We start from the raw sequence: 18,584 nt of genomic DNA on the forward strand, positions 1-18,584 counted from the left end.
TCTTCTACCATTGCACGGTATACATAATACCCAACCCTAACACACACACACACACACACACACACACACACACACACACACACACTTGTAATACTATACTGGTGAGGATATTGTATTGACTTCCACATGTAATTCCTTGGAGGCTTATCCCAACTTTAAACTAATACTTCAAACATTCGCTCCCTGTAGCATTGAGAGTTGGCTCCCTCTTCACAAAGAAAGACAGCTGTGGTTGGCTTGGATTTTTGTCAGTTGCTAAGGATTTTAACGGTGACTCGTCATTACTGGAATCCACTGTAACCGCCATGAATCAGACCTGAACACAGCCTCCATTGTCTGCGATGAGGCACACTACGATCCTTTCCCGTTAATCAAGGTTTGTTTAACGACATCAAAAACATAAATAACTCAAGTTTTAGTCAAGTCCTTGAGTGTGGCTATATCATCACAAAATATGAAAAACTCTTCAATTATTTTTTGAGGTGTGTCCTTTAAACTAATGAAAGCGACAGTATTATTGTTAATAATAATAATACTTCATGTCCCTTACCAAATAAAGACCCCTGGGTGAAAAATCCGAAGTGTTTTATTGGTTATTAGCTTTCTTCAAACTGGTACTGCAGCTTTTGGTTGCTGGCTCCTCAATTGCTCCAAAAATCAACACAAGGTCAGAGCCTCATAACGCTTTGGTGCCTAAATTTACCGGTGCACTTCAAAACATACGCGTCAGACAGCTTCAGTGTATTTGGGCTTTTTGACTTCTGCCTCATCCTTGTCTCTCCATAACAATGATTAGTAATACATTTTGCTCCCATCACCACCGCCTTCTTAGAGAACATGAACACACCAGCCTGCACGTTGTCAATCCCATTGAAATCAGAGCAATCAGTTAATCGTTTAAAGCATGTCTCTTTGTTTTGTCATCCAAATAAAATGAAGCTACCTATTATTTCAGCAGTGCTGAAATTAGTTAAACCAACCTTCCCATCGATCATTTGGCAAGCATGCCTGTCACTCTTTGAATAATTGAGTTTCCATTTTTTTTTTTTTGGAAGGCTTTGCGTGACTCTGTGAATGAGGGGCTGTGTACTGGCACGGCATGATTTAGGACATCTAGTTTGGTTTAGAAGTGCGATTAAACCGATTACACAGCCAGAGTATAATTATATAGATGTCTTGAGAATAAAACTAATGAGGGTGAGAGACTTTAGTTCATGAGAAGCCCTCGGTTCATTATGAGAAGCCTTTGAAAAATTGCTTTTAAGATTGGGACAGATTATTTTAGACCAATAAAAAAGCCAATATTCTGGATAAAACTGCAACAATGAAAACAAAAGCCTAAATAATACAAATGAACAATAACTGCTTAGACATCTCTTATAAATGAATAATGCTCGGGCAGAATGTGGTATTCACATTTTGGCGGTTCTTTCAACTGAGAGTTTATTTTTATGGTTTTAATACTTGATGATGATGCTGTTTGAACGGGATTTATATCACTCTCATCTTTTCTCTTCACAATACACTGCAGAAATGCCCAAATATATATGCATATATATATATATATATATATACAGTATATATAATCACTCACTTCTGACCTTAATATTAATATATTAATGTGTGGAGCCGGGAGACTGATGTGTATACACACACGCACGCGCACACACACACACACACACACACACACACACACACTATTCTGGCTCTCATCCACAGTCAAACTTGGATAGAGAGGTGCAAACAAATATAATAAAACAATTCTTCTAAATGCTGACAGCCGGATAAGGAGTGTGAGATTCTGCTTTTGTTCCATTTGTCATGAGGAGGTTCTTTAAAAGCTTTTTAATACCAGCATACTTTTCCCTCAATGACCACCCACTGGGCCCACTCAGCGCTGTGAGTCATCTTCTTACCATGACTGCATTTGACGTGTTCACAGCATTTTTATTATGGGATATTTATTTTCAGTTACTGTGAAGCCGTAATGGTTGGTGTTTTCAATAGAAGAAACTAATTGGGGCTGTTTGAAACATCATAATTATTTTTATTTGAATTATTATTATTTGAAATAATTGACTATTCGTTAATTTTTTCCCTCCGTGGTGATTTGCTTCAACCGTCTTGGTGTGCGGCTTTGGCCTTGAGCTTTACAGCGCCCCTCACTGAGATCTCGTTGCTTCCTGCTGCACTTATCTCCCTGGGGGGAGGGATGCGGTCCCCTCCTCACAGCGGGCGGACTGTGCTCAGTAGGGTTGTCTCAATACTAGAATTTGATACCGAATCCCAGGAAAATACTTGATACCATTTTCGATACCACGGAGAGAAAATTATACAAATTAAGAGGCAGATTTTTTTTAATATATAGATTACAACAATACAAAAAACGTTAATAACACTTTAAAAAAAAAGTTGTAACATAACTGTAGGGTGTTTATATTATATGCATTCAGCAAAAGTCCTGTTTATTTCCTGTGTTTCTGATGACTTGGCATTATATTATCGTTGCTGATCAAATAGAGTTGGCAGGTGGCCAGTTTCTGTCTAGTAGCTCGTTGACTTTTCAGACATTGGGCCCTAGTTTCGTAGACCAGGCGCAGTCAGCTTTCAGCGCACCTGCGCCGCGCCGACGGGGTGTGTCCGCCTGGACTTTGCAAGTTTCGTGCACCGTGCAGGCTCGCGCAGGCACACCTCCCGTCTCGCCCACCGGCGCAAGTGGGAAAGAGGGAGGAGAAGAAGGCGTGAGTGGGAGACGAGGAGGAGACGAGGCGTGGACTGGGATTAATACAGCCGATTCAGATCTTCACCAATCAAATGAGCTCCTCTCCTCTCCTTTAATGCATTAGGGGAGGTTCAGTGCAAGTTCCGTCACTTGACAACCCGATGACAGAAGCAGCGCCGCCGCTCCCACCACGCGCATCACGCGCTGTGCGCGCGTATCATAATAATAACAATGCCGATATTATAAAAAACAGGAGAGAGAGAGGGAGATGTTTTGGTCCGAGAGGCTGAGTTTCCGTTACGCGTGCCATCCGCCTTTGATCTGACGTCAGATGTGACGGGACAATCTAGATATAAATGAACGTGTTGATTCAATGAGTTGCATTAAATAGTGTTTGTTGTGATTGTTTATTGCATTTAAATGTGCCTGGAACTGTGGAAACCTGCCTGTGAGGTCTCGGTGACGTGTGCGCACTGCGCGCCGTCAGCCAAACTTCCGATCCGCCAGCTGTGATTCGCATTGAATGAATGGACTTTATTTACGCCTTGCGCCGAAAGTAGACCAGGTCGGAGCTGGCGAGCTTTCAGCGCAGTCTCGGCGAGGCTTTTTGCCACGAAACTTCCGCTACGCCAAGCTGAATCTGTGACGCCTCCCCCTGCTGCGCCGCCACACCCATCTTGGCGCAGGCGATCTACCAAACTGCCAAACTGACGGTGCGCAAGGCTGCGCGGGTCGAAACTTGCACTGCGCCGGCTGCGCCACCCTGCGCTGGTCTACGAAACTAGGGCCCATTGTGTTATCCTGTTAAATTAACGTCTCTTAACATTAGACGGGCAGGAGTGATAGCGTTGGCTGCCTAGCTCCGTCATTACGTTACTGTTTTGAGCCGGTAGTTGCTAGCGTAATGATAACCTAACAGATTTAACCATTAAAAAACGTACTCAATGTTGTTGAAACGGGAGTTTTCAGATCCCCATTGGCCTTCAAGACACTTCACCACGTTTGTTGTGCTACTCAACTCTGTGCCACTACTTTAGCATTGCTAGCATATCGGCATGTTTACATCCCTAGCCTTTCCCCGGTCGTTAGCCTTGTATGCTAAATACTTCCAAACTCTAGTTTTGCTTTGTTCATTTTCTACTAAAACTGGTAGTGAAGGCTGTCCAGCAGCAGCGCTAGCTGTGTTCAGTCAGCTCAGTGTTCCCCGCAAATGTTCCAACAGCATCATCATCAAGTATTAAAGTTTTCCAGCTGTACGTCTCTAATGCAGTTGCCCTAGGTTTTGGTATCAGTATGCATATAGATTAAGAAATGACTAGTAAATGCATTAGCACTACATTACCGTGAGGGGTTAAAGTTGCCTTGCGATGGCAACAATCTTTTGTCAGCTTCCGAGTCTGAAAATTGCAGCCATTATAGAAATTCAGCGGGCAGTTTTATTGATGGACAGTTTGTTCAACGTGGTCAAATTTTGCACTCTGGGAACCTGGTAGATTGACTGCAGACTGGAAAGAGACAAAAGTGCTGTTATTATCCACAGCATTGAAATACATCACGTACGGTTCAACAAGGCCATGGTTCGGCTTGAATTGTGGTATGAGGTCTTGGTTTTGGTATCTAGCTTCCAGGGTTGCCGTATTTCAGTGAATCAGGATACGCAGGTGGGATATAACGTTGGGAGGAATTTGATTTGATCATTGATAAGATCAGCTGGATGGATGGATGGATGGATGGTACTAGCTGATGTAAGAATGGGTCATATTTTGTTCTCCACCAAGAAATTGAGAACCAGAATTTTGATAGGATTTGATCATTGTTAAATAGGTTGACAATATGACCGGGGATGTGATGTAAAATACATTATTCATTTAAGCTCGACCTTGAGAAAAATGTTGACCAATGCATGAATGAACAATGCATATTTCTGGATTATAGAAAGCCATATCACTAATTATTCTATATGAAATAAGGCAGGCTATTTAACGGTAAAGTAGGCCTGTGTTCAAATAGTTGCTGTCTCTGGCATGTCATCAAATAATTAGTAAGCTTCTATTTTAAAGTGGTTCAAGAGTTCAACAGTTTTGTTCTACAGTTCAGACATAATAACATAATAGATGCATTTCATGTGCAAAATTGCTACCTTGACTTCACAAGGACCTTGTTCATACACATGCATGCAGTTTGAAATGATTTTTGTTTTAGTTGAACTGTGTTTCCAATGTAATTACCAACCTCAACTACAGCAGCTTCACACACCTCTGACATCATTAAAAAGAAACTTTCAAGCACATGAACAAAACAGTGATTGACAATGACGGTACTATATTATATATTTACATATATTTGTATATCCAGATCACTGAATATTGCAACCTTCAGTGGTTATGAGGACTCGGTGAACCTTGACATATCATAATTATAGCTTCATAGCATGTGCTGTATGCTTGAATGAAAATGGCATATACATCGTTGTGTGCTAAAAATATCCTATTGTCAACGGAAACCATACTTCAAACTTAAATAAGAGCTTTTCTTTCCATTTTTAATTTTGTATAATAATTAGGAATTAGAGAATAATACGAGGTTGGAGCTTTAAACACCAGAAAAAATATCTTTATTCATAACTGAGTGAAGGTAAGTGAAACATCTGCTGTGCCCGATGAAACTTTGTCGGCCTATGTTTGACAGTAGCTCGGGCCAAAGCAAGAATGTGGGAGAGATTGCAGCATCTGGTGTTTTGACTAAAGCCTGTTTAAAAAGCTAGAGGCTAAATTACGACCAAGTCCATAAGCAAGCGTGCATTTGTTTTATTTGTGCCTGCAACGGAGAGGCAACCTTAAAGAGAATAGATTAAATTTGGCTGTTTCCCACCAGGACGTCTTTATCCAGAGGCCATTGTGTGTATATGTACTCCACTACAGCCTATCCACTCTTTGAGCCAATGTGAAAAGCACAATGATTTGTCTGTTTTTTTCTTCTTCATATATTTCATATTATTTTTTTCCGCAATTGGGTTTGAAAAAATGAACCCTATTCTTATGTGTTTGCTGCAGAGCTGTCAAGAGACTGTCATTCAAAATGCTGTAGCATCTCCCCAAATTGTTTTTAGTGGCAGCTCAGTGGAAAAGCACATGAGACGACTGTGCGGCTCCAGTGAATGTCTCCTGCTTGTTTGGCTGCACTAAGCTTGGCAGTCAGGGATGCTGGATGATTCCCGTTATTGAGAACTGGTCCAAAAGCGACTTTATTAGTCCAGTGAGATGTTAACGTTTTGTCCTGAACTGACAGCAAATATTTAACGAGTCTGCACACCCTATGTTTGTTTTGAATCCCAAAAGACAAAAAATCTGTTTTTTTTCTGATCTTACTCCACTTTGTGTCTGATCCTTTGTGTGCAAACCCCGTTCAAAATTAGCTGCAGTGCTGGAATTGGGGTTCGAAGCCAGTTTATCAGGCAAGGAAATTGAACACGTTGCCATGTGACTGGCCTGTAAATACCAGCTGTTCAGTAAAAACCATTGTCGGTTTGTGTTCAAATCGCGCTTGGACAAAATGGATTCTTCACAGTCCATTTGACTGTGGGCAACCCAGCCATACCAGCCACGGGGCTTAAATGGACTGATTGAGCATTAAAATAAACATTTTAAGTGCTCATTTGGCTGCTACGCTCAAATATGTGCAAAAAGTCATTCCCTGGCATGTCGTGGCTATTTCCTGTCAAATTATGTGAGATTGCTCCAATAAAATGCTTGAGAACTTTGTGGAACTGAATATTAACTTGGTTTGGAGTATAAAAAAAATCTCTGCTGACATGGAAAAACACTTTTTGTAGCCTTTTTAGATTTACTCACTCAATTTCAATATAAATATGAGAATTATTTTCCATTGTAAAAAAAAAAAAAAAATCGAAATGAGCCACAGATTGCAAAGTGTTTTCCTTTCAGATAAAAGCTACTCAAAAGACAGTTATTAATATTTGATACTTTTTGGTCACATGCTGTTTTTCCCTCCTAGACAGAGAAGTTCTTTGCTTATAGCCGATCAGATCATTTCATTTTACGCTTTATTGTCGCCATTGTGTCATAGGCTGATAAATATTCCTCATTCTTCAACCATTTCTAACAAAAGAGCTGTCTGCCTTTGATCGGTAAGCTATAGTTATTTGGTTATTGACGGCGTGTCTTCGTGCCACTGCCAGCTCAGCTGTCAATCAAAGACATCCGACACACTTTCTTTACTGTATTATCGGCAAAAACTAATTTTCAAAATATGAATAATGGATGAAAAAATGCCAATTCTGATTTCAGTTGGACTTGAAATCAAATATGTCGTCCAAAGAAGATGATCGGCCCTCAAATGTATTATCTTTCAATTATTTACTGGGAAATGTCTACTTTATCCAGTGAGATAACATTTATTTTGCTTCATTCTAACTTGCAATAAAAAGGTCTTAAATGTAACCTGATGAAACTTGCAGACACCTTGCGAGTTTGAGCTTATAGTTTGAGCTCCAAATTGCCAAACCAAATAAAATAAAAGACGAATAAAAAAAAAAAACTCAGCTTGAAATGTGAATCCAGCCAATTAAATTATAAAGTGCGATGATATGATCCGTCCATGACGTGAACGCACCGTCAACGTACCTACCTGACATTTAATGTCACAGATGCAAGATAAACATGTATTTATGAGCCGTGTGATTTCCTGCAGGACAGTTATTGGTGTGTTTATCTGTTGATGCTGTGTTGAGTTTTTGAGGCAAAACATTTTTTTTTTTTAAATCCCCCGTCTGATCCCAGACGATCAAAACCTAGAATATGACATTGCAAACACCCCCCCCCCCCCCCCCCCCCCCCCCAATACATACACACACACACACACACACACACACACACACACACACACACACATACACACACACACACACACAAACACACTGCATTAGTTAGCTGTTCATCTATGTTTAGCTGCTGGAGCTGCCGAGCTGTCCCAAAGCTGTCACCATAAAACAAGCTACCGCTGAGAGCTCGAGCTCTCTCTTTCCCTCTCTCTCTCTCTCTTTCCCTCTCTCTCTCTCTCTCTCTCTCTCACACACACACACACACTTAAAGAACACACTATTTCGTTCTCAGTGGGAATACAAGTAACATTGACTCTTTGTAGTGGATTTGAATGACTGCTATAAGGTTACCCTGAAATACACACTCTCTCTCTCTCTCTCTCTCTCTCTCTCTCTCTCTCTCTCTCTCTCTCTCACACACACACACACACACACACATACACTCGGTTGCTTTCTCTCTATTCTAATTGCTGCAATGTGACACTGCTTCCCACATCATGAGAAGAAAGCGAGAAATGCTCTGAGGGGAAGGATGGGGTGAACGACGGGGTGTTGGAGAGAGACGGGGAGTCGGCATTTGACCTACATCCAGTCTTTCTGTCTTGTTGGTGATCAAACTGAAGGAAATGTAATTGTATTTTTATTGGCAATCTGGTCATTTATTATTAATATTATGAATATTTACAAGGTGAATCCTGATCATTTGTAAGAATACAATAGTGAGTGAGTAAACGGCCGTGAATTTCAGACAACGGCCATAATATCTCTGGGAAAAGAAAGTTACACCTTGAGTTTAAACCAAACCAATGTTGTAAAGAAAAAAAGAAACCTACTGATTTGAACGAGATTTATTTTGGAAATTAAAACTGTTTTTCATTAATCCTGTCCTCCGTCTCTCTGTGTTCTTCCAGGTTTTCCAGATCGCCTACATGATCTTGAAGGCAGCCAACTCACCTCGTCCTGGTAACCAGTTTGCTTCGTTGTTTCTATTTGGGCAATAAAATAAAATAATTAAATAAAATTCCAAATTGTATGATTTGAAATGGTCATGATTTGCAGATGCGTCTTTGAGATTAAAACCCAGCAACCAAACACACTCCTGATCACTTATGATTGTCTTATTGTCTGCGTTACTGTGCTTTGCTCTAAGTAATAGTCTTCTGTTTTCACCACCTGTTTTATGTTTCTATCTATCTATCTATCTATCTATCTATCTATCTATCTATCTATCTATCTATCTATCTATCTATCTATCTATCAATCTATCTATCTATCTATCTATCTATCTATCTATCTATCTAAGTAAAGTTATAATAAAAAAGAAGACATTTCCTATTTCAGTCTTCACCATATTCCATATATATATTTTATTTTCTACATTTACAGGTTCAAGACATTCAGCTTTCATACTACTATACAGAACTTGTATCATTGAGAGAGAAAAAGTGTCTCTTGGCAGAAAACGTCTTGAATGGCATTGTATGAAATCAGGTTAAGCAAGAGCTGATTAATCTTTTCATACACAAGGACATCCCACAACAAAAGGATACAACTAATAACTATTAAACCACATGAAACCACTTCAGAGCAACATTTTGGTAAAGAGACGACATTAATGGCAACTGAAGAAACATAATGTGAACTGACAAAAAGTGCTTTATATTAAAACATATAAAAATAAAGTTTACATGTTGAGTTAAATGCCTAAAGATGGTCCGATTCTATGCATCATGCTGAAACTGGCATATCCTGATCATTTCCTAGTGTTTCCTAGTGTTGGGATCAGCTTTTATGTGTTCTGTTTATGTGCCACTTTACATTCAATCAGTAGGAGGTGAAATATCACAGATTTGCTGTCAAGAAACTGAGTGGAATTGAACGTTCTGTCAATTTTCTATGTATTTTAAGTAGGGTGACCCGTCCACAGTCTTGGATGTCCATCATTATGTTTTATTGATCCGTTTCCTGCATCACACGTCTGAAGCATGTCATCATTATTTTCTTTGCCATTATTTTTGTTTTGTCCGCAGGTAACTGGGTCTTAGAGCGTTCGATAGACGGTGTGACCTTTGAGCCCTGGCAGTACTACGCCATCACAGACACGGAGTGCCTGACGAGGTTCAACATCAATCCACGGACAGGACCTCCGTTCTACACCAGAGACGACGAAGTTATCTGCACATCTTTTTATTCAAAGATTCACCCCCTGGAGAACGGAGAGGTAACACTCAGACTGGGATGGAGGGGGTTGGAGTCAGGGTTGGTTGGGGAGGTTTTGATTGGGTGTGTAGATTAAAATGACTTGGATAATGCGAGGTCTACTTAAGCTGCAATGATTAAAACTGAATTGAGTTTTGGTCCCTAGAGCTTTGCTTGCATTGGTTTGAGATGCGCTCGGGGGATGCAGAGAGGTGAGTCGGGATAAACTGAATCGAGTAAAAGTACAGAAGTATTACAGAAGTATCACCAACACGTACTTAAAGTAAAAATATGTAAAAAGTAAAAGTAGTCATTGTACAGAATGGCTACTTTCAAAGTATTTTTTATCTTTAACAAATACATGTAACGGTATTTTAATGTTGTAATGTTGCCAATTTTAAATCTCTACTTGGTACATTAGCAGTCACCTATAGTACAAGTCTATAGTACTCATATAAGCATAGCATGTGTTTTTTTTTTGTTTTTTTTAATTAAAAGTTACTATGAGTATCAAATAAATGTAGTGGTGTAAAATGTACATTTACCTCTAAAATGTAGGAGCAGAAGTATAATCTAGAATAGAATGCAAATACTCAAATGGTACATATGGTAATATGTCAAAAATATCAAGTACAGTTGAGTAAATGTACTTTGCACCACTGGAATTTAATTTGTTTAACTGTGTTAGAATTCCTGGGTTCACTTGGTTGGCAGAAAACTACGCCTGCAGAGTATTGTTTTTCTCGTACAGCATTGTGTAACATGCAAGTAGACAAAACAGGTACGCATTAAGGGAATACAAACACATCCAAAGCACGCAGGCAGGGCAAAGGCTGGAACTTCATGGCTTGGAGGTGTGAAAGATGATGAGAGGAAGAGAGCGATCGCGTGGATAGGTGTACATACTAAGTGACTGATTAGGAGGAATGAGGGCTCGCTGTGCAGGCGGGTGATGGCGAGGTCACGGGGAACGACGGTCACAGGGCAGCGGGTCTGGAAGCAAAAAACTGAGTTAGGAGAGGAGATGTTGCTACAGTGTTACAGTTGCTGGACATGAATCATAAGCAGAAAATGTGAAGATGAGTGAGGAAGCAGAAAGACGCCAGGTAGTCCTTTGAGAAGGATGATTTATGAAATGCTGCATGTTGTGTTCCTAGTTAATTAGTAGATCAGAGCTGGTTTTCTAACAGGTGGGTATATTTCTTTTCAGCTATTAAAATAGTTTAATTTTGATCTATTACTGACATTAATGAAGAGAAAGAGGACTGTGGAACATGGAACACACACACACACAGAAAGAAATCTAATTTTAGATGACTGAATATGTATACACATTAACATGGGTGCTGTCTGTGCGTGTGTGTGTGTGTGTGTGTGCTCAGTGTTTCGTCTTGTGTGTCGATGTCCCGCGGGGGCGCGCTAGAGGGGGTGCGAACTGGAAGATGTCAAGAGCTGCGAGTAACGACGGAGGTTTGTGTGTGTGTGTGTGTGTGCGTGCGTGTGTGTGTGCGTGTGTGTGTGTGTGTGTGTGTGTGTGTGTGTGGTTGACAGCTCCCCAGCCGTCTGATCACAGTGAAACCATAATGAGTCGTAGGCGACGTGTCACAGCATCGCACACACATTCACAGTGTCACCCAACCACTCCTCACACACACACACACACACACACACACACACACACACACACACACACACAACCATCTCCCCTTCGTTACTCCCAAGGGTGCAGCTTGCACCCATCAAGTGTTCCCCCTTGACAAACACACACACACACACACACACACACACACACACACACACAGAGTCAGCCCACTCTGTAAGACTTTTTTTTTGCAGATCCCAAACGCTGCTTTTGGCTGCATTAGTGAGACAGGCAGATGGGCAGACATGCAGGCAGACAGGACCTCACACTCCTTGTCTTGTGGCTGCCTGTTGATTCTTGGTGATACAGAATATGAATTCACAATGATTTAAAAGGAGCAAGGCAGTTGCAATTAAAAATGTCAACTTCTTTGGAAGACAAGAGCTAGCTCGCCTATAAGCCAGTTTACAAGCTCATTTTAAAACGATGATTATTTTTAGACTATAGCTATAACTGGTTCTGAGACTGTTCAAACTTATTTTCTGCCTTCGCAAAATGTTGCAAGACTGCAAAAAGACTTTGGATATTAAAATACCAAAAAATTTATGTTTCTGTAGATTGTTTCGCATATATATAATTGCACATTATGACTCTGGATGTGATCTAAATGGCTTAAAAAGGAATTTTCATTTCACCTCGACTTAAACACAAGCTTAAGAGATTTTAACGCTTTGTCTATGATATAAATTAGGCCAGTAGGCTACATACCATTTTCATGGATGTGTCTTTAAAAGGTGGTTGCTATCAAGTGGCTAAATAAGACTACACAATGATGTCTGTCTTTATAAAATCATTGTGTATACTTGCACTCTTGTGACTGTGGTATAGTTAATTTATTAACATTAGCTTTTTACTTCTGCCAATTGCTATTACGTTTAAAAAATGATACAAATGTAGTGTTCATTTGTCAAGATGATCTTGCTGAACAATGCATGTAAGTATCATAAACTTGTGCTTACCACAGAATTTGTTTTCTGAAAAATAAAAAATACAAAATCTGAAAATTCTAAAATCTCCTTGACTTTGGTATCAGTCTGCTTCAGACAGGACTGTGAACAGAATCCAGATTGTTCCCGACAGTTCGTGAGTCTGCAGGTTTAATCTTTTGATTCTTTTTGATCCACCTATAAATTAATATCTCTTGGCACCTCAGAAGCACATCGTCCCTGAGGCTATTTGTCGTAGCTTACACAAGATATAATAACAAATGTGTCATAAGCAAAGCTTCCCAGAAAGGTTGTTGCTGCTCATCCTCTTCCTCCCATTTGTTAATGTTTCCTCTTTCACCCCCTCCACCATCTGCCATTGTGAGAGACTAAAAGCACCTTCAGTGTTTGTCTCAGCAGCCCAGTGTCTCAGTTTGACCCTGCTGCTATACGTCACTACTTACCTGTCTGTTTGTCTATAGATCCACACGTCTTTGATCAATGGCCGGCCCAGTGCGGACGACCCCTCCCCGACGCTGCTGAACTTCACCTCCGCCCGCTACATCAGGCTGGTGTTCCAGCGAATCAGAACGCTGAACGCCGACCTCATGACCCTGACACTCAATGACGCGAGAGACATCGATACCATCGTGACGAGACGGGTGAGCTCAACACTTTTCTTTTCTGCTCTTTTCTGTTTTTTTCCCCGTGCTTTTTTTAAATTATGGTACATCAAAGCAATGGCTTAGTATCTCGTAATTGTGATGAGGTGTGATAGAACTTGACTATCCCAAATGTTTGATTAACTCATAAATATCAGATATTAAATGATAATTATGACTCATTGTAACAAGATACTAAGGTTTACCAGTGATTTACTAAAACAAACTGATAACCAATAAAAATCCTGTCATTCTTAATTTGTCATAATTTACTATTTATTTAGGTGTATCATTCTTGTAACAGTGGTCTCCCATACAACTCATAGGGTGTAATGTTAACTCCATCAATGTGTCTTAAATGTGTCGTAAAAGCTTAATTGTAACCATAATATTTGTTCAATGTGATGAACTCTCATTAAACAGGAATCATACTGACGAGAGTCACGCTATATAAAGCAAAAATCAACAGATAATGTGACAGTAAAACAAAAACAACCTGGACTATACATTATATTGTCATCCATAATCGAAAAAAAGAAATAACACGTGTGAAACCTTCTCCTGGACCCTGGTCCTGGACCCTGGTCCTGAAGTGTCCTTAGACACTGAATGGCTCCTGATGGTCAGCACGAGGCCAGCATCTTGCATGGCAGCTCACTACCATCCGTCTGCATCGATGTGTGAATAAAAAGAAAACTGTAAAGCGCTTCAATGCAGTAATTCACCATTTACCAGTACTGCTGTTCAACACATCAACACATGACATCATTTGTTCGCTCAGGATATCCTTTGTCAAGTGTAATCTCCGCTGAGATAAGAGAGTCTCGTTCTAATTCCGCTAATGCGCTCATTAACGCTGTCACACTGGTGACCACGTGTTCTCACGTTCCCTCTTTTTGCTTCTTCACAGTACTACTACTCCATTAAGGACATCTCAGTAGGTGGGATGTGTATCTGCTACGGCCACGCCAAAGCTTGTCCACTCAACACCGTTACAAAGGTAAAATACTTCACTCTCTGTTCTCTCAGTCCACTTCACACCTCCGCCAAGGTAATGCAGCTCCTCCATGCTGTTGAACAGGAGCTGGCCGCCCTCAGGCACCAGCTTTTTATCTACCACCTTGTATCAAACTTTGTGTGTGTGTGTGTGTGTGTGTGTGTGCCTGTCTGCAGGGGACACAGGAGACACAGTGAAGCGTTGTCTCCCGTGTCACTTCAAACAGTGGAGTATTTGATTCCAGACACCTGATCCTTCTCCGTCTCTCTCACCCCACACACACACACACACACACACACACACACACACACACACACACACACAGCCTTGTGTCCTTTACATGTCCCGAGGCTGTACCACGAAGACCAACTTAGATGTGACACTGGTGTCTGGTCCCTTGGTGATGATGTCATTCACAATAAGTGATGTCACTGGTGTGTAAAGAGCCCCAGTCTCTTCTTCTCTCTTCTACCCATTCCTAAAGTCCATGTCTTACTCGTTTCCTTTACATTACATACCATTTTATCACAATAAGGAACTAATCTGCTTTTTTTGTATAGTAAATACATTAAAATGAACATTTCTTCCATTTCATTTTGTGTCAAACGTAAAGTATGTCCCTGTTGAATGGTATTGACTTTTTTTGGTTCGATCACTAACCTCCAGGATCGTGTTGTCACATGAACTTGAACGCATTTATGTTTTTGAGTCAAGTTTCAATTCTTGCCATAACGAAATGTTATAAAATTAGAGCTGCCTTTGAAGTGGTTCAAATGACAAAATCTTTCGAATACCACTTCTTGAGAACACATGTATGGCTTTAGGGTTCAAATATAAGACCTCATAGGTGGGACATAGTATGTGTTCCAGCAAAAAGAAACATTTCCTTGGGTTCCAAGTTCGTCCATGAAGTCCTGGGCAGACGTTCAGGAAGCAGAAAAGGTGGAGACCTGTGAGATGATTTGTTGATGATCGTCTCCAGAACATTTGTTCTGATGCATGCTCCGTACGATAGCAGCCCGAAGCCAGAGCCGTAGCGTTGCATCTCAGATAAAAAAGGGGCAAACTTACTTGTGCCAACAAATCCAAACTTGGCTCTCGCTGTGCTATTGTGCTGCTCTCCTCAGTTAAAACTGGCACCCTCTTCACATCAACCAATTTACAGAAAGTCCTAAATTGAATAACAGAACCTCGGAGTTGGCAAATGTCCTGCTACATCCTGCTTTGACTGTTTTTCCCTTTCTCTCCGGGGAGATAAATCGTGAACCCATTTGCTGACTGACAAACTGGAAAGTGAACCAAGTTCTTTCATTGTCGTTGGCTCTCCTGTGAATACATTGTTGTCTGATTGGCTTTCAATAGCAAATGTTGGTAATTACCTGTTTGCAGCCCTCCATCTTCACAGTCATGTGAATGAACGTCAGCAGTAGTCAGTAACATTTTAGTTACAGGATGTAATCAATGCCATCTGAAAAAAAAAGAAAGATTGTTTTTGGAATGTTACATTGGTTTTCTCATTGTGTAAAACTAACATGGACAAAATCTGTATCTGCTGCGTCTGTTTGAATGGCTTCATCCTTCCAACTGTATGCAGGATGTACCAAAATCAATGTCGAGTTGATGTCCAACATTTAGAGCTAGCAGATGATCCATTTATTCAAACACAGTTGCTCATGTCTGTTTAATTGAGAAACTTTTTTTTCACGCATTTGTAAATGTGTGTTGTTGTGTGTGTCTGTGTGTGTGTGTGTGTGTGTGTGTGTGTGTGTGTGTGTGTGTCTGTCTGTCTCTGTAGAAGTTCAGCTGTGAATGTGAACACAACACATGCGGGGAGAGCTGTGATCATTGTTGCCCTGGTTACCACCAGCAGCCCTGGATGGCAGGAACCTTCCTCACTCGACATGTCTGCGAGAGTAAGAAACACACGACGCGGGCGACAAATTACACACTTACAACTCCACACAAACTACCCACAATTCCTACAGAAACCAACAGTCACTTTTCAAACTTTCCCTACGTAAATGTTCTTCCACATACGTACGTTTATACACCACATGTCAATTGTTATAGGTAGTACTGTATTACTACAACACACCTACAGTTTATAAGGATTTATGCTTTCCAGAATTGAACTGAGAAGCTCCCTCATAAGATCATATAAAGCCATCAAAAGTCTGCTTTGGGTCCATAAAAGAGATAGAAGTGGCATTTGCACATATTATCTCCGTCGCTGTTATTCCACCAAACAGAACGGTCAGCATCCTGTAACTTTCCTTTCTCACAGCATTGTAAGCCTTACTGTATATAATGCTCTGCAGTGTCATCTGATAAGCCTCCACATGAGTGGATCTGCCAGTCAGATCCCCATGATCCTTGTTCTGTAACAACTTTTTAAATCGCCTCCACAATCACACTACAGAGCCACACTTGCTTTTATTTGTGAATTTCAAGTGAAGTTAAGTTAAGTAGGAGTCTCGGCTAATGCTTGACTCATCACCCACAACTATACTAATGGAAATGGTGAGGGCAAGCGGAGAGCCACTTTTTCCTCTCTGGACCGTCGAGATAACACACTGCTCAAGGTCAGAGTGGGAACCTTCGGATACTGTCTTCAAAACAGGGTTTGATGTTTTTCTAAACTCCTATTCTCAAGAAGTAAATAGATTAACCCTCTGGTCCTGAAGCAGTTTCAGGGAGTTTATTTGCTCCTGTCAGATTTTTCTAACGCAGCACACTCATAGCTAGAAGTGGTGAACTCAAAACGTTTTTTTTATAGTATAACAGTTATAATGCCATAGATTATTAAAAGAAATTGCTATACATATTGAGCTATTTCCATTTTTACAACCGCTACTTACGTCCTCCCCTCTCTGCTCTGTTTAAACAACCTGTAGTTCAGTCGAAGCTTCAAGTTTGTCAAGTGAATGTTGGAATTTAACACTTATTATTTTTTTTTTTTTATTGTACAGAATCTGGTATTTGCAAAGTGTTCATTTCTGATACAATGCAGAATTTAATTGAATCATTTTTTATTTTTTTTAAGAAAACATACCTTTTAAATTCTTGGCTGGGTGGTTCAGAGGTTTAAAAGCGGGGCCCGGACTCAATCCATATCAATTCCACTTCCAAATGTTTGTGTGTGTTTTCAGAGTGTAACTGCCACGGTAAGGCAGCTGAGTGCTACTTTAATCAGACGGTTGCGGACCTGTCACTCAGCTTGAACATCCGAGGTCGAAACAGCGGGGGTGGAGTCTGCATTGGTTGCCGCGACAACACAGCTGGAATCAACTGTGAGACGTGCGCCGATGGATTCTACAGACCTGCTGGGGTACGCCACATACGCGTGCACCTGTGCCTTATTTGAAAAGTGTTATGATTAAGTGAGTGTGTGTGAAAATACGTTCTTCTTCTCCCGACCAGGTGAACGCTGAGGATGAGAACCCGTGCCTCCCCTGCTCATGTCATTCGCATGGCTCCATCAGCCAATCGTGTGTTGCAGATTTAAGCCAGGCTACGCCCAGTATGCAAATATACTTTTTTATTATCTTTCTCCTTCCTTATGTGTATCAGTCTCAATTGTTCATGTTTGAACTAGTAGACACACTTACAGAGGCTCTCAGTGAATGAGCAAACACACATTTTCATTAATTTTCAAAAGCAGCACTTCATCAACACCAACATCTCATCGATTCAGTCCAGCTTTGAATTCCTATGGGGTTGGGGTTATTCAAGTTAAGCTGTGTGCACAGAAGGCTCTGTTAATGAAAACTGCCTTTGACGGAACAGAACACCTATTTATATTAGAGATAATTTTACTCCTCTTTGTATTTTTTATTTTATGTCTAGAAAGAGGAGCTATTTTAGGTGCGGCCACATCAAAGAGTGTTTCATTTGCACTGTTTTTAAAAATGTGTGTGTGTGTGTGTGTGTGTGTGCGTGCGTGCGCATCTCCTGTGTGTGTTTGACTGACAGGTCAGCCAACAGGGTCATGCCGGTGTAAGGAGGGTTTTGGGGGTCTGCAATGTGACAGGTGAGACACACACACACACACACACACACACACACACACACACACACACACACACACACACACACACACACACACACACACACACAAAGAGACAGATACAATGTGACAGGTGAGCAGAACCTTTCAGCTGTTGTCTGTTCCAATTAGTGTTTGGAAAGTGCCAGAAAGTTTCTATTAAGATCATTGATGATATGTATTGTCACACACCCATTTGCTTCAGTGCCGTACATGATGTGAAGAATTCACTGGATGAATGGACATCGCATTTGATTGTTGATTGTTTTTTCTTTGACTGCATGCTTTGATATAATCAGTTCTTAAAGTTTTACATATTCATTTGTAAGGGACTTGAATGTAGCCCTGTAACATCAAGGGGAGTCTTGTTTTTCTGAGGTTAAAAGCACAACCTGTGAATCAAAAGGCATACAAACAAAAACCGGAAACACTTCCTGTCCTACCTGTAAAACTGTCAACAAGGCGCTTCATCTTAAATTACTCATTCTATTATCATTATCTCTTATTGCTATAATTGCTTGTCGTATTATCTTTTTTCCCCACTGCGGCGA

At 40.6% G+C, this 18,584-nt stretch overlaps 1 protein-coding gene across 3 annotated transcripts in view; it reads left to right on the plus strand.

The window, feature by feature from the left end:
• Positions 1-18,584, plus strand: part of lama2 (laminin, alpha 2) — a 152,526-nt gene that overhangs the window by 29,822 nt on the left and 104,120 nt on the right. For all 3 annotated transcript variants that reach the window (XM_084030945.1, XM_084030946.1, XM_084030947.1), the window contains exons 4-11: positions 8,474-8,525; positions 9,593-9,783; positions 12,812-12,991; positions 13,902-13,991; positions 15,784-15,901; positions 17,138-17,316; positions 17,409-17,508; positions 17,961-18,018. In XM_084030945.1, coding sequence (XP_083887071.1) covers positions 8,474-8,525; positions 9,593-9,783; positions 12,812-12,991; positions 13,902-13,991; positions 15,784-15,901; positions 17,138-17,316; positions 17,409-17,508; positions 17,961-18,018 — 968 coding nt within the window. The remainder of the gene's footprint in view (positions 1-8,473; positions 8,526-9,592; positions 9,784-12,811; positions 12,992-13,901; positions 13,992-15,783; positions 15,902-17,137; positions 17,317-17,408; positions 17,509-17,960; positions 18,019-18,584) is intronic.

This window comes from Eutrigla gurnardus (assembly GCF_963514095.1).
Source record: "Eutrigla gurnardus genome assembly, chromosome: 16".
Classification (NCBI taxonomy): domain Eukaryota; kingdom Metazoa; phylum Chordata; class Actinopteri; order Perciformes; family Triglidae; genus Eutrigla; species Eutrigla gurnardus.